The sequence below is a fragment of the Leptopilina heterotoma genome, unplaced genomic scaffold (assembly GCF_015476425.1).
Source record: "Leptopilina heterotoma isolate Lh14 unplaced genomic scaffold, ASM1547642v1 Lhet_307, whole genome shotgun sequence".
In the NCBI taxonomy this organism is placed as follows: domain Eukaryota; kingdom Metazoa; phylum Arthropoda; class Insecta; order Hymenoptera; family Figitidae; genus Leptopilina; species Leptopilina heterotoma.
Genome location: NW_025111010.1, coordinates 317226 through 333347, shown reverse-complemented (window position 1 = coordinate 333347; position 16122 = coordinate 317226). Strand labels below are relative to the sequence as shown.

The following is a 16122-nucleotide window of genomic DNA, read 5'->3' as shown; positions in this document are numbered from 1 at the left end:
TTTTATCTTCTTAATTTTTACACTTAATTACACATTTGTTATTTTTAATTATTGTTGTGCTGTTAATTCCGCTTTATTGTGAAATAGTTTTAAATTTTTAACTATTAACGCAGGATGACCGCAGAGAGGGGCAGAAGGTCGCATTGGCGACAGAGTTGGAGCGCCACCCTCGAGGGCTAAAGTCTTACAACAGTTCCGAGGGAGGGTGGGGGGCTCCAGAAGAAGGGTTGCGGGTTTTAGTGGGTCGGGCTGGTAGTAGGTCGCCAGTGTATTAAATTTAATTTTTTATAGATTTATTTTTCTTTTTTTTGTATTTCCTTTTGTTTTATCATACCAACCCCACATAACCTTGGAGTGCGGAATCCAAGGTGTCTGTGGGCAGATTTCCCAAAATTCCCTAAGCAAAAAAAAAAATAATAATAATAATAATAATAATGATAATATAAAAGTTTTTTAAGAATAAATTAATTAAAATAAATTCAATGTTAATTGTTTAGACTCAAACTTATTTAGATTTAAATTTATTATTATTTTACTTATTCAGAAAATAAGTTTTCATAATTTATAAATTATGTTATTTTCCATAATTTTGCGTTAATAAGTTGATTTTCTTATTTTAAAAGATAAAACTTTTCTTAACCGAAAATGTCATCCTAATTTGTTTAATTTTTATGATTTCGAATCTAAAATAATTTAATTCTTGCATAGAATTTTTTAATTTTAAATTGAACTGAAATTACCTACTTGAATTTTTCTAAAGAATTTTATCAACATTTTTAAAAATAATTTAATTCTGTTAAGAAATCTTATTGACATTATTAAAAATAATTGAATTCTGACAAGAAATTTTATTAAAATTATATTGAAATTAATTCAATTCCGAAAGGAAGTAATTGCAACGAACCTGGTGCGTGTACTTCAGTTTTCGGCTGTTGTGCTTTCTCACTCGCTTCGGGAATTTCAGGCGCATCCGGCGTTTCCTCTTCTTCCTTTGCACGCGTCGTCGTCGTCGTCGTCGCCGTTGCTGTTGTCGTTGACGTCGCCTCTTCAATCGATTCCTTCGACTCCTTCTCGTGATCCAATTTCTCGCCAATCACCTCAGTTTCCGGTGCAGATGGTTCCTCCGAGAGAGGAGTTATTTCCTGCGCTATCGTTGCCGATGGTGTCGGTCTTCTACCTTCCCTATCCTTCGTCTTGTAAGCTTCCACAGTATCGGAAATGTGTTTAAACCACAATTTTCGTTCAGCCTGCGACGATGCGACTAGTTCATAAATTTGCGCTCCATTCTGCGATGTATTCACAAGATAAATAGAATTGTGATCGACTGCATTGTGCCTAACGAGGACTGTCGAAATCTTAACAATTGGACTCAGAACCGTACTCGGCTGACTGTTGACTAATTTCAATAGATACTTCTCATCCTGCCTCTGCAAAAGGACAATAATATCGTCGAGTAGAACCACATGTAGATCAACAAGTTTCGCTCGATTGACAATTCTCCATTGCAATGGTCCCTCGAAAATGAGTCGTCTTTTTGTGAAATCGAGATTTTTGAATTCTTGCACTGTTGGATTGTCGGTGCACTTCTCGAATGCCGATTTGTCAATGGTGCGTTGAATTTCAGCGAGTCTCTGATAGTCCTCGTATTCTTTAACCGATTGATTAACGCGACTAAGTATTTCTTTGCTACGCTCGAGACTGCGATTAATTGCACTCCTTTCCTTTTCATTAGTCTCGGGTGTATATTTGGTTAGATTCTCAAATAGAAGAGGATATTTGGTTAACCTGAGCATACCAGTGAGAATTTGATCCTTGAGTTGTAGTCTTCGACATAGTGGATTTGCCTCCACTTCGTTCAGAAAACTATTGAGTTTTGGATCCTTGCGACGTCGATCGCGAAGTGCATCGAGTGCAACTTGTTGTTTGGCGCAGTAAATTGACGCGGCGCATTCAAAAGCATCGCCTGCTTCGCCATCAAACATTTCCAGTAGTAATTCACCCACGTCCTCAACGCAGGGATTCTCCTTTTTCTTTCGTTTCATTGCCTGATTGAAACTTGAATGAATTGTCACCATTTCATCTAAATTCGAAAACAGTAGATGTATTTGGTCTACGGGAAGTACTTGCGATTCCAATAGTGGTTTATGGAAGACTTGCGATAGAACTTTCAACGCTCGCACGTGTGATCGTTCCGTGTGGAATAATTCTGAAAAATTACAATGTTAGTTTTATTATTTCTTCAACTTCTATGAACAAAGATTTATAAGATTCAGACTTCGAATCGACTTTAAAGCTAAAAAATCGTTTTCGACGATTTTTCCATAAATAAGTCGATGAAGTCGTTAACTTTATTAAAAAAAAACAAAAATTCCATTTTTTATTTTCCTGACCTTTCACTGATTTCTAAATTAAATTATTCAAAACTTTCATATTTAAATATACTTGATTTTTATTTTTCCACAGGAATTAAAATCTAAAAAATTTCAAATCTTCAAAAATTTAATCATTTCTAAAAATTACAACTGCAATTACAAAATTACAACTTCCAAATTTTAAGATAATTAAATTTTACAAAATTGTGTTAAAAAATCTAAGAATAAATTTTTTAAAAATATTGTAATGTAAGTTTTTGTAAATAATTGAATTACTTAAAAGTATATGTCCAAAATTGTAATAATAATTATAAAAAATTAGATTATAAAAAAATTTTAATATAATTATTTTTTGTGGATATTTGAATTTTCAGAAATAGTAATTGAAAATATTGAAAATAGAATTGAATGTTAAAAAATTACAATGAAATGATTCTAATAACTGTTTAATTAAAAAAATTAATATCATTTCTTGATGCTAATTTTCATTAATTTTTATTCTCAAATTACTCAATGACAAATATAAAATTACAAATAATTTTTCAAGTATAAACTATTTTTCAATTATATGAATATAATTGAAAAAGTTCCAAATAATTGAAATTTATTAAAATTCTTTATAAAAATAATTGAACTTTTTTAAAAGAATTTTTAATACAAATATGAAAATACATTATTCTTCAAAAATTTTAATGATAAATCTAAAAACGAATTTTTTAAATAATTTTAATTCATTTTTTTGAAGATAATTGAATTTTAAAAATTATGATAAAACAATTTAAATTGTAAGAATTAGTTTTTTTTTAATATTTGAATGTAATAATTTTTCGAAAATAGTTTAATGTACTTAATTATTTATTGGAGATATTTGAATATTCGAAAATATTGAAAATAATGTGATTTCAAAAAATTATGATGATGATAAGATTCTAAGAATTAATTTTTTAAAAAATATTTTATAATTTAATTTTTGGAAGCTACTTTTTATTAATTTTATTTTTCAAATTTCTATTTGAAGATTTTTGATTAAAATTTTTGAGAATTCAATTATTTTCTAAATTTGCAATTGACATTCTTCAAAATTCGATTTTTCAAAATTTAATGGAATACTTTTAAAAATAGATTATTTATTACCTATCAATAAAATTTTACTAAATTTAAATAATTTAAATTGTTTTCAATTATGTATTTCAAAAATTTAATTAGCTTAAAAAAATTAATCAAAAATAATTTTTTATAGATTTGACCATAGTTATTTTTCACACAGTAAACATCGAAATTAGTAGCATTTTATACCAAAAAAGTATAATTTTGTTGCATATTTAGAAGAAAAGTCGGAGAAATCGCATTTTTTAAAAATAAGTTGAAAAAATCACCTTTTTGGAAAATAGTCGAAAAAATGTCCTAAAAAATCATAATTATCCGAGGTTTGAAGATTTTATATCGATATATGTAAGAAAAACTTAGATTCAGAATACGTTAAAAAGAAACTTAGATTCAAAAGACGAATTAGAAAAAATGTGTAAATCTCACCATTAATAACTTCTTGCCTCTTCTTTTCTGAATTGCTAAGACGTGCCAGTACTTCCTCGGCAACTCCATGACTCCAGTCTGGAGGATCTGGCTCGACGTCAACATCGCTGTCCCAGGAAGTCGATGTATTTGATGCCGAGGTCGTGGGAACCTGTTCCAGACTTGTGCTTGGACTGTCTAAGCTTCTCGTTGATAAACTACTATTAGATGAACTACCCGCTGAATTTCCAGGAAAAGCTCCAGTTGTGTCACAATCACTAAAGTCGAATTAAACCATTTTTATTTCAATTCCACTCAGAAAATCGAAAATTAACATTCAAATTCAACAACGTCACAATAAATTCTTGGTGAAAAAACAAAGGAATAAAAACAGGAAACTTTTGAATGAAAATTTCACAAAAATCATTTATTCGTTTTTCTGTTATATAAAAATTCAGTGAATTTAAGAATTTTTCTTCAATTGTATTTCTGAACATTAATTTAGGCACTGTAGAATTAGTTGAATTGATCCAAGATTTACAAGAACAATTTTCATCAATTCAAAATTTACTTAGTCCAAGTTTTAATCTATTTTAATTTAAATTAGTTTAGTTTTATTGATTAAAATTGCAATCGAACAAAGTGGAAAACTTTAAACTTTATTTACATAATTGTTTTATTAATACTATTTTGCATTTTGTGTAAATAAACAATTGTAAATAAATATATATAGTAATGATGCTATCACTCGGTCGATAAAATATTAAGATGATGAAAAAAATCGATCACTCCGAGTCAGAAATCACTCCTGACTCGGAGTGATCGATTTTTTTCATCATCTTAATAATTGTAAATAAATATAAAAGTTACTAATGAAAAATTATAATTATCGCTGTTCACAATAAATAGTTTATTTTTGGTCTCATGAAATTTAAATCACTGAAAAATCAAATTTCTCAATCTAGGAAATATTCCTTTGTGAATCGTCACAAAATTAATTTATACCAGTAGAAAACGAATAATTACTAAATAAAGTTTACTAAAACAAGAAATATAATGATAAAGCGGAATCGTCTTTTACGTCACAAAATACATAAAATAATAAAAGACGAAATAAAAGCATTTTTTCAATTTTTTGTTAAATTTTTGATTCAAATAATTGAATCAAAAATGAGAATACCTTTCAGATCTGGTACGTCGATCTGTTACTGTCAAATTCGCGGGCGATTTAATATTAGTTGATTCATGAAAATGTTCTCTAGCTTGAAGACACTTTTTAACAATACCGTTCGATTGTTCAAATGACTGTGTGTGAGTAATGGATGTGTTAATGGTGTCTTCAGTGTTAGAACGACCGAATCGTGAAAGACTTTGTTGCCTCATTCCTTTCAACATTACCCTTATAAACTCAGTGGGTTTCTAGAGTCAACTCAACACGCACTTGCCATTAGGGCTTTCTTTTATTATTATTTTTCTAAGAGTTCATTGGTTTCACTCGTGTTCTTGTTTTATTAAACACTTGTCGTCAAACAAAAATTCTATATGTCAGTGTCACTATTTGTTCCTCCACGGTTGAGATTTATTTTCACAGCTCCTTTTAATTGAAATAACAAAATAATAATTATATATCAAGTAATATTACTTTTATTCAAAGTCTATTTAATTGCTAAATTAATAAATCTACTATATTCATAATTATCGTTTGCTTTTCGTTTTCCAATTTTTTTTAATACTTTCTCATTTTAAATGTTTAGAATTTTTAAATTAATAAAATTATAATTTAATGTTTTCAAGATTAAAATAATAATAAAAGTAATTAAACAAAATTGTTTTAAATAAAAAATCATAGTTTAATTTGTATAATTAATTTAACATTCTAAGCAAATTCTTTAGAAGAATACAATTACTTTTGGTAATAGTAAAAATTCATCACAGAAATTATTCAATTATTTTCAAAACAATTTTAATAAAATTTCACAAAAGGATTCAATGATTTTAAAACAATTTTAATAAAATTTTTCGAAAGCATTAAATTATTTCCTAAAATTTTGATAAAATTCTTCAAAACAGTTAATTATTTTTAAAAATTGTATGAAAATTTTTCTGAAACATTAACTTATTCTCAAAAGTATCCAAAAAATTCATTGTAAATTTCAATTATTTTCAAAATTTTTAATTAAATTTATTTTTAAAAAATACAGCATTTTCAAGATATTTAAAGAAATTCTTCAAATCTAATATTTACAGAAACTTTAATAGAATTGTTTAAAAGAATTAAATTTTCTCTCAATAATATTGTGATACAATTTAATAATGAAATTATTAATTACGATTATTAATAACCACAATTATTTTAAGAACTTAAATCAAATTCTCATAAAATTCAATTACTTCAAAAATTCAATTTTCAAAATTTTCAATAAAACTTATTTTAAAAAAACTTTATTATTTCGAAAGATTCAAATAAATTCTTAAAAAAAAAATAAAATAAAATTCTTTGCGACAAATCAATTATTATTTTCAATACAATTTTAATAAAATCTCTCGAAAGAATTCAATTATTTTTAGAAAATTTTATGATTTTCAATACAATAATTATTTTAAAGTTCAAAACATTTTAAAAAAAGTAAAAAACATTTTTAAATGTTCGGTTACAAAGAAGCAAAAAACTGTATTTCATTTATTTTAATGTCTTCTTCTATATATGTAAACTAATTTTTAGAAAATTCTTATCACCTTTTTTTAATTATTTTAAATCTTTACTAAATCAAATTTAGATAATAAGTTTTGTTATAACATTATTGAAAAAAAAGGTTTTAAAAATAATTTATTTTCCATAATTTTGAATTAATATGTGTATTTTTCTTTATTTTAAAAGATAATATTTTTGATACCTTTTTATAACAATTTTTATGGTACTTTTTTTAATTTTTGAAACTTTCTATAATTTTCTATTTAAAATAATTTCATTCTTGCATAGGCTTTTATTCAAATTTTTGAAAATAATTAAATTCTTTCCAGAAATTCAATAAAACCTGTATTGAAATTAATTGAATTCCTCTGAAAAATTTTATAGCTTATAAAAATAATTGAATTCATGGACCGGATTTTATAAAAAAATTTTAAATAATTGATTTTGAAAAAATTGAAATTAATAATTCTTAATATTACTTTTTTAAAAATATTTTTAAAAGACGAAAAATTTTTCATTTATACGTACATAATTAAAAAATTTCCATATAATTGAAATTTAGTAAAATTGTTTGAATGTACTTGAATTTTTGGAAAAGAATTTTATAAAAAAATTTTGAAAATAATTGAATTTATGTGAAGGATTTTATTAAAATTTTTCAAAATAATTGAATACTTTCGAGTAATGTTATTAAAATTGTACTGAAAATAATTGAATTTTTGCGAAGAATTTATGATATTTATGAAAATCATTAAATTCTTGAAAATTGTTTCAACGAATTTAATCGAAATTGTATTGATAATAATAAATTAATTTCTTATGTATAATGTTATTAACATTTTTGAAAATAATTGAATTTATATAAAGAGTTTTATAAAAATTTATTAATAATAATAAATTGAATTCTTTCTACAAATTTTATTAAAGTTCTATTAAAAATTGAATTTCTGAAAAAAATTGTATTATTTATGGAAATAATCGAATTCGTTCATAGAATTTTATTAACATTTTTGAAAGTCATTGAATTGTTTCTAAGAATGTTATTAATATTATAGAAAATAAATAATAATAATAATTAATTAATTAAAAGGTTAAGTTTTAAAATTTTGAATCTGAAATTATTTAAAAATTGAAGTTTGATATTTGAAAATAAAAAATTTTGTAAAATAAACCAAATACCACGTTTCGTGCGTAACTTCTGCCAGTAAATAAATAATTTGAAAATAAAATAAAAATAGGTATAATTTTTAAACTTCATAAAGGTAAAATATTTTTCATTAAAATGAAAATTTATTTATTAAATATCAATAATACAAAACAAACGTTTAATTTATCAAAAGAAATAAAGAAGAAAATGATTCTGAATAAAATAAAGCGAAGAAAAAAATGAAATTTGGGCAAAATCGAATGGATTTGGAATAAATTAGTTTTTTATCCTTGCTTCTAAAAATAGTTGACCTTCAATTTATTCTTTTGCAATATATGGACATTTAAGGCGAACAAAACGTTAATTATTTTTCTATTCGTGAAATATATTTTTTTAATCGGTTTTGAATACTATAGAACAATAGGTCAATGTAAAATCGAGAATATTGAGCCTTCGGGAAAAAATACAAAGGTTACCTGACAAAATTAAAGTGGGATAGTACATGAGAATTGACATTTCCAATCTCTGTAATAGTGTCAGAGAAAAATAAGTTTAAAAAAATAGAGAGCAAGGTTAAGAAATATTCAAAGGCACCAATTTCAATCATTTCAATTTCATTGCGAAATTTTTTTCTATTAAAAAAATAGAAGAAACAAACTAATTGTCAATTTAATTTTTATTTTAATTTTAGAAAATAGAAGGTGAAAAAATATTTCAGTAGACGAAATTTGACAATAATTCCTATATTACTACCAGAAATTAGAATAGAATTCTCCAAACTCACCAGGAATATTAATTTTGATTAGGAAAATTTTCCACATTCGAACAAAGCGATTAATTTAATTGCTAATTATCAATTAGCATTTGAAATTAATTCCAATTTACAATTCGCGTCTGATTCAATTTCGAATTTGAAATTCATGATTCGCATTCGTGAAAAATATTCAAAAGGACAAAAATTAATCAGTCTTTGAATTAGATTTAAATCTACTTTTTGAATTTAAATCGACTTGGTTGTTTAATTTACTTTTCTTTTTTGCTTCTCGAAAAATGAACAGGAAGCAAAGGGAAAAAAATGAAAAGATAAACTAACAAGTTGCTCTTGAAAATCTCAATTTCCTCTCGCGCCACAAAAGTTTAAATCACTTTCTCGTCTATCTACTCTCAAAATCAAACGATTTCTTCGTGAATTGAATTGAAAAAACTTTGGTCTCATTGACAAGAATCGGGTTAAGCTTCATCCATTGCCGCTCCTTCATCACTTTAATCAACCCTCTGCACCTATATAGATTGCTATATATCTATATCTATAATAATTATGTAGTTCACTCCACGTGTATGCGACGACGACGACAACTATAACCGACTTGCTTTCATGGTTCGTTGCATTTCTATTTAGCTGTCTGCGTTTTCATTCACGCCCGCGTTTATAATATAATGGTCTGGAAGCTGAGACGGTGATGCTTGCGGTATTGATTCGAGTCCTATCGATTGTCTGCCGAAGGAAAAAAAACAAAAAAATAAGTACATTCCTGCAATAGATATACATGTCTTGTCAAAAGGGTAGATTCCTTTTTTAGACAATAATAATAATTTTTTTTTCTTTCTTTATTAAATTATCTATATCTACGGCTTCTGATATAAAGCCCATATTCGAAAAAATGTTAAATTTTCTAGTCAAATAATTATTATGTATTTTTTTAATGATAAAATCCTAAAGAAAATCAACTTTGAAATCGATCTCTAGTAAAAACTGACGTCACGCACGTGTTCCAAATTTAATTAAAACGCGCGAGAAATAACGCTTGTCGCAACCCTCTGAGTGCCTCCCCCATTCTCATCGTTCAATGGAAAATTTTCCAAACTTTTCAACATCCTAGAAGAAAACTTTTTTTATTACGACTCTTCAATTCATCGCTCATTTCATTAAATATGAAAAATTCTTGAAACTTTATATCTTCGTTATTCAAAGCTCTTATTACTGCAGTTTCTTTCAAGTTTTTTATTCTCTACAATTACTTCTGCGTTAAAAAAAAGAAATAATAAAAAAATAAAAGTGGGCACGTTAAAAAAATAATGAAAAAAATAATAACAATAGCAATTAATAATACCTATTATATTATTAATATTCCAGCAAATGTTCAAGCGCGAAAAATGATATTCAAATTACAAAATTTTTTATTTTCAAATATCAACTTCAATTTTTGAATAATAATTAGATTCAAAATTAAAAGAAATTACTCATTGAATTCAATTATTTCAAAACAATTTTAATAAAATTCTTCCAAACAATTCAATTATTTTTATAAATATAGTAAAATTCTTCGCAAGAATTAAATTATTTTTTTATAAATAAGAAGAATTTTATCTCAGGAATTCAATTTTTTTTAAATCCAATTTAAATCAAATTTCTCGAAAGGATTCATTTATTATTTTTAAAAATTGGAATAAAATTTTTCTGAAGAATCCAATATTCTTAAAAGTGGAAGAATTCAATTATTTCTATAAAAATTTAATAAAATTCATTAATCAAATTTTTAATTACAATTGTTAATAAACACGATTATTTTTAAAATTTTAAATAAATTCTTCATAAAATTCAATTACTTTCAAAATTTTCAATTAAAATAAAAAAAAACTCAATTATTTTTAAACAATTGAAAGAAATTTTTCTATAAAAAGAAATTATTTTAAAAAAACTAATAAAATTGATCAAAAGAATTTAATTTTCTATCAATAATAATTTAAATAAAATTTATTAATAGAAAAATAATTAATATTATAATAAAAATATATTTTAGAAAAATAGACCTTTTCATTTTCATTTCAATTATTTTCTTTGCGCATGCGTTATATGGAATTGAAGTTCCGTTTCAAGTTTCGGCCCTGTTTACAGCTATTGCATTATTCAGATATGAAAAAATTATAAAAAGTGTTCTAATAATTATTATATGTTGCATAAAAATGGAATATAATAATTTTAACAAATACTGGAATAAATTTAATGAAAAAATTAAGGACGGAGCATATATTAATTATTTTATCAATAAGTTATTTTTGAAATATCAATAATTTATTTTAGTTTTTTTTTGCATTTCTACATGCAACGTTAATAAAAACAATAAATAAAAGTGAAAGAGGTAACTATTGTGTTTTTCACATTTCATCAGCGAATAACAATATGTCAATATATAGTAAACATAACCTCACTCTGGAACCAACTCTTTTTTCTTCTTTTAGTTGACTGTTTTCTGCACTGCAGTGATATTTTTAATTGCAAATTTAACTGCGTGTTTTTATGTTTAAATTTGATACCAATTTTGCACCGGACACATTTTCTTCTCTCTATAAAAACATGAGCAAAAGTAAAGTTTTAACACATGTTAATAGAACAGGGCCGAAACTTTTAAAATTGGTGAACTGTCATGGTTGCTGCGCAGGCGCATTCGCGACTTCCGAATTGAAATGAAAAGGTCTATTAGTAATATGTTTTATAAATAATAATAAATTGTTCACAAATAAAAATAATCATACTTCCAACAAATTAAAAAAAGTTAATTTTATTCTAAAAATTTTACAATAATCTCGATTATACAGTTAATAAAAATGAATTAAAATTTGAAAGTTTAAACCAAAAATGAAGGATTTATTTTTCTTAAAACATCAACAAACAATAAAATATTTAAAAATTTTAAGCTCTCCGGACAATTTCTTAAGTTTTTGACAATATTAATGTTCTAAAAATATAAGAAAAATGGGGTAAAAGTTACTAAATCAAGTTCATTTTTATTCAAAATATATATATATATATATATAAACAGTTAATAAAATAAATTTTTTCTTTTAATACCGGAATTAATTTTTATTTTTACACAAATGTCTATAAACTTCAAAAGTTATATTTAATGTTCATAAATTTGAAATCTAAGTTTTATCATTTATATCACTTATAAAAATTTACAATTTTTTTTAAACTGTGAGCGATTAATTTTATTAGTGCAAATGATAAATAATATTAAAAACAATTTCTTGTATTATTATTATTATTATATTGTTATATTATTTTTTTTACTATTTATTTATATACTTAAATAATTGGATTCATTTTTTCACTGCAATAGAATAAATTGTGGAAAATTTGAAAAAATTAAAATTAAAAAAGATTAAAAAATTAAAAACCAAGTTCAATGGACAATAATAAATATAATCTATTTTAAAAAAACCATAAAATCCCTTTTCTGATCCAAATGATTGAAATAAAGTTATTATTAATACAAAAAAAAAATAATAGAAGTGAGAGAAAAATAAATTTCTATAAATTCGAATTATACACTAATAATGAAATTGATTCCGAGAATAATAATTTCTAATTTCTCCGTTCTAATTTCACGAGAATTAAATTTGTTATATATTACTAAGAAAACTAATAACCATTAATAATAATCAAAATGCCCTCGTTCTACGTCATCCAATGGCAATTAGAAAACAATTTTTTTTCAACACTCTTCCTAAAGTAATCAAAGTTAAAAATTTTCCCGACAATTGAGAATATTAAATTTTAATTGTGAGATATTGAATATATATGTAACCATCTTTTTCCCCTTGGGAAACATTATATCATTTTATTAAATGAACGACGCAATTATCTTTTTTATTCGGGATAATTCGTTCAACTATTTACATTTCTACGGATGTAAACGAGGTAACGTTCACACGAAGCCTCTCCCTATTTGACAAGTTGCGCACAATCACACGACAACTACTTTAAAATTTTCCCAAGTTCACTCCAAAATGGAAACGAAAGAAAAAAAACTTCCAACCACCTAATAGAAAAAGTTTTATTTCACCCCGAATACATTTAATTCAAATTAAAATTGTCTCTCTCGTTATCAAAATCAAAATCACTGAACTCGAAAAATTCAATTAACATTTTTATATTAAGAAAAAGAATTATCAAAAAAATTGTTATCAACCACATTTTTTTACAAAAATGTATGCTTATTTTCTTTTGGAAAAAAATTCCCATAATTTCTATTGATTAATCACGATTTTTAAGGAAATTATAATTTTTCTTAGAAATAAATTTAAGAAATGAATAATAAGAATGTAATAATAATAAATAATAAGTAAAATATAATTAATAGATTATAATTAATAATCGAATTTATTTGAAAAGAAATATTTTTGAAAATTAATTTTTGAACGTTTAAGAAATAGTTAAAGAAATTAATTAAATAGTCCATAAATTAATTAAAAGAAGAAGAAATTGGTTTAAAAATAAATGAAATTAATTTCCTTTAATAAGAGAGCGTTTTATAGGGGACCCCATAAGCTCGACACTAAACTCATTGATAATGAAGTGAGGTTTACAGTGAAGATAATTAGTTAATAAATTGTTGAAGATTAATGTGCGAGCCGCGGTTCTGACATTTGTCAATTAACTGGGGGGCGTTTTAGGATTTGCCAATATACACTCTTCTCCCAAACTAATATAAGCTTCCCAAGAAATGAATGACAAAACGAGCGATGAGCCTATATCATCAAAAAAGCGCAGACGCAATACACATTCTCAATATTATCCATCGCAAGATTGAAAATTTTCCTGTTTATTCTTAAAATATCATTTTGAAAACTCCATGAAATGTTGATCTTCATTTTTCCATTTTTGAAGAGAATCAAAACAGCCAGTCGATCAAGTTCTTCTTCTTCTTAAATATTTCGTTTCATTTGGCAAAATAAACAGGGCGAAATATTTGCCAAATAAAAATTATTAATTATTTTCGAAAACTTCCAACTTGTTTTTAATGAATTTTCAAGAGAAAAGAAACGTGTAGACTAAATAGATTTTTCGATTTTTTTCAGATTGAAAAGATGAACGTGAACGTTATCCCCGGTTTATTTATTCAAAGACAAAAGTCAAAGATGTGAACACACAAATATTATATGGTCGGTGCATTAAACTTGTTCAGACATTCAGACACGGGGTCAGAATTGCGAACGAGGCTTTTCAGACACTCACAAAACTTGACGACTCAAAAGAAATCCCATGGAGCTTAAAGGTCTTTGAAAGACAAAAAAAAGTTGAAGCAAAAACTTTCTTAATCCCACGTGAATTTCTGAAACTTTCCATTAAAAAAAAACTTAATTTTCGAAAAATACCATTTTTCTCTTAAATTTTATCCTTTTAAATAATTTTTCTACTCTCAGATTTTTGCTAATTGAAGTTTCAAAATTAAATTTTAAAACAGACACTAAATTTCCTAATTTCTTGTAATCAAAACTGAAAAAGATAAAAATTTTATAAACTAACAAAATTTGCTTTACAAAATGACAAAGAAAAGTGAAAAATAGAAAAAAAATTCCCGAAAAGCTTGACAATATCTGATTTTAACAAATGATTCTAAAATGTCAGAAATAATTTATCTTTCGTTGCAAAATTTTTGGCAAAAGTTCTGATTAAACCAAAAATAAACGTTTTTGGCGGCAAAAATATTCATAATTCTCCAACAATGTTTTTAATGCTTTCCGTCACGGTTTAATGGAATATTAAGAGTTACACGAATCACAGTCGACGCTAAAGGGAAAATCTTCCTTCCTATCTTTTTAACACACTTCTCGTTTCAACTAAAAACAAATAAACCACAACTAATATTTATTATAAATTATCCTTAAATTTCAACTTCAACAAATGTAAATTAATTAATAAATGAAAAGGTAAATAAAAAATTAATAAAAGTTGTAGAAAAGTAAATAGAAATTTAATAAAAGTTAATAATGAACAGAATTAAAAAAATTATTTTAAACTTTAAACAGAAAGTACGAAATTAAAAACATTAATAGAAAATTAATATAAAAGTAAAGGGAAAATAAATAAAAATAAAATATAAAAAGTTAATGATAAAAATTAATAAAAAATATAAAATCTGGAAAACGAATGCGAAACAGATGAATAAAAATTAAAAGAAGTAAATACTATCTAAATGAATATAAAATATAGAGAAAAAATACAGAATAAAACTGAATATGAACCAGGGAAAAATAAATTTAAAAAAATAGAAAATGAATACAAAAAGGCAGAAAAAATGCAAATATAAGAATAAAACAAAATACGAAATAAATAAAAAAAATAACAAAAAACTATACAATGAAAAACTAAATAAATATAATTTAAATATATCATGAAAAAAAATTAACAAACAAAACAAACTTCAAATTAGTCTTAATTCAACTTTGAAAGAAATTTTCAAAATTCTACTTTGCAAATAAATCTCAATTATCCAAAACGAATTCAAATTTCAAAGGGAACCGGCAATAGAAAATAATTCATAAAAAAAAATGCTAATCGAAACTAAAAAGAAAAAAATTGAAAAAGAAAAAGGGTCAACACCTATTATGGTTTGTTGCTTCACAAAGGATCGGCCGGTAATGTTTACGTGCAGGCAGTTACATTGATAAAATAATGTAATTACGAATCGCCGTCTATGTCCGCGGAATTGAACGTTTAACGTCACACTGAAAGTCCAGCTACACCTTTATAAACGATTCTAGATTCAAGCCTGCGCATTTTCCCCTAACTAAAACTCACGTTCTTGCGTTCACAATATTCAGAGTTTGTGGCTTCTGCCAAAAAAGAAAAAAGGAATAAAATCTATAGCTAACAAATTTGAAGGTCGTGGTCGTCCAGGAAGCCTGCGTAAAGAATCCTGCTTTATCCTCTTCTCTTTCATGTTCCCTTTTTTTCTCCTTCTTTTCCTTCAATTACAATCAACTTCCAATGATGAAATGGTCCTTAAAATCTATTTTTATATATTTTTTTCCTATGACGCAAGTGACGATTCACACACAACCCTCCAATAGAACGTCAATTCTAGGGTTTGATTTAATCAATTGTTTTTACAAACAAAAATGAATGAAGAAAAAAGAAAAGAAAAATATATATACAATATCAAGAAAAAACTTTCTTCAATTTTTGGAAAATTGAAAAATGAAAAAAAGTAAAAATTTTGTTTGTATAAAAAAAATTTGTAAATTTGTAAAAACGAAATTTTTACTAAATTGTAAATGACAATTTCTAATAAAGAAATGAAAAAATACTCACTTTGTTTTGGATAGATTTGGATCACTGGTTTTTCGCTTTTCCCGTACTTGTCTCTGTAAAACAAAAATTACCAATACATAATAATAATTTGCTATTCCGTGAACAGAAAGTGTCGTCTTTTGTTTTTCTATAATAATTAATGTTTTGATAGATAATTTTGGTTATGAGTATTCTCATATGTGTGATAACCACTTGACGTATAGAAATTTTTTTTCAAATTGAAGAAAAATGATCAAGACGTGCCTCTATTCAACTGATGTTTAAAATGGTAAATACATGTAATTTTTTCAAGAAATCATTA

The 16122-nt window shown here is 25.0% G+C and overlaps 1 protein-coding gene across 4 annotated transcripts in view; it reads right to left on the bottom strand.

Moving 5' to 3' along the window:
* Window positions 1-16122, bottom strand: part of LOC122504633 (rho guanine nucleotide exchange factor 12) — a 183839-nt gene that overhangs the window by 13446 nt on the left and 154271 nt on the right. For all 4 annotated transcript variants that reach the window (XM_043615817.1, XM_043615820.1, XM_043615819.1 and 1 more), the window contains 3 exons: window positions 15822-15874; window positions 3906-4162; window positions 905-2206 (listed from right to left, as the gene is read on the bottom strand). In XM_043615817.1, coding sequence (XP_043471752.1) covers window positions 905-2206; window positions 3906-4162; window positions 15822-15874 — 1612 coding nt within the window. The remainder of the gene's footprint in view (window positions 1-904; window positions 2207-3905; window positions 4163-15821; window positions 15875-16122) is intronic.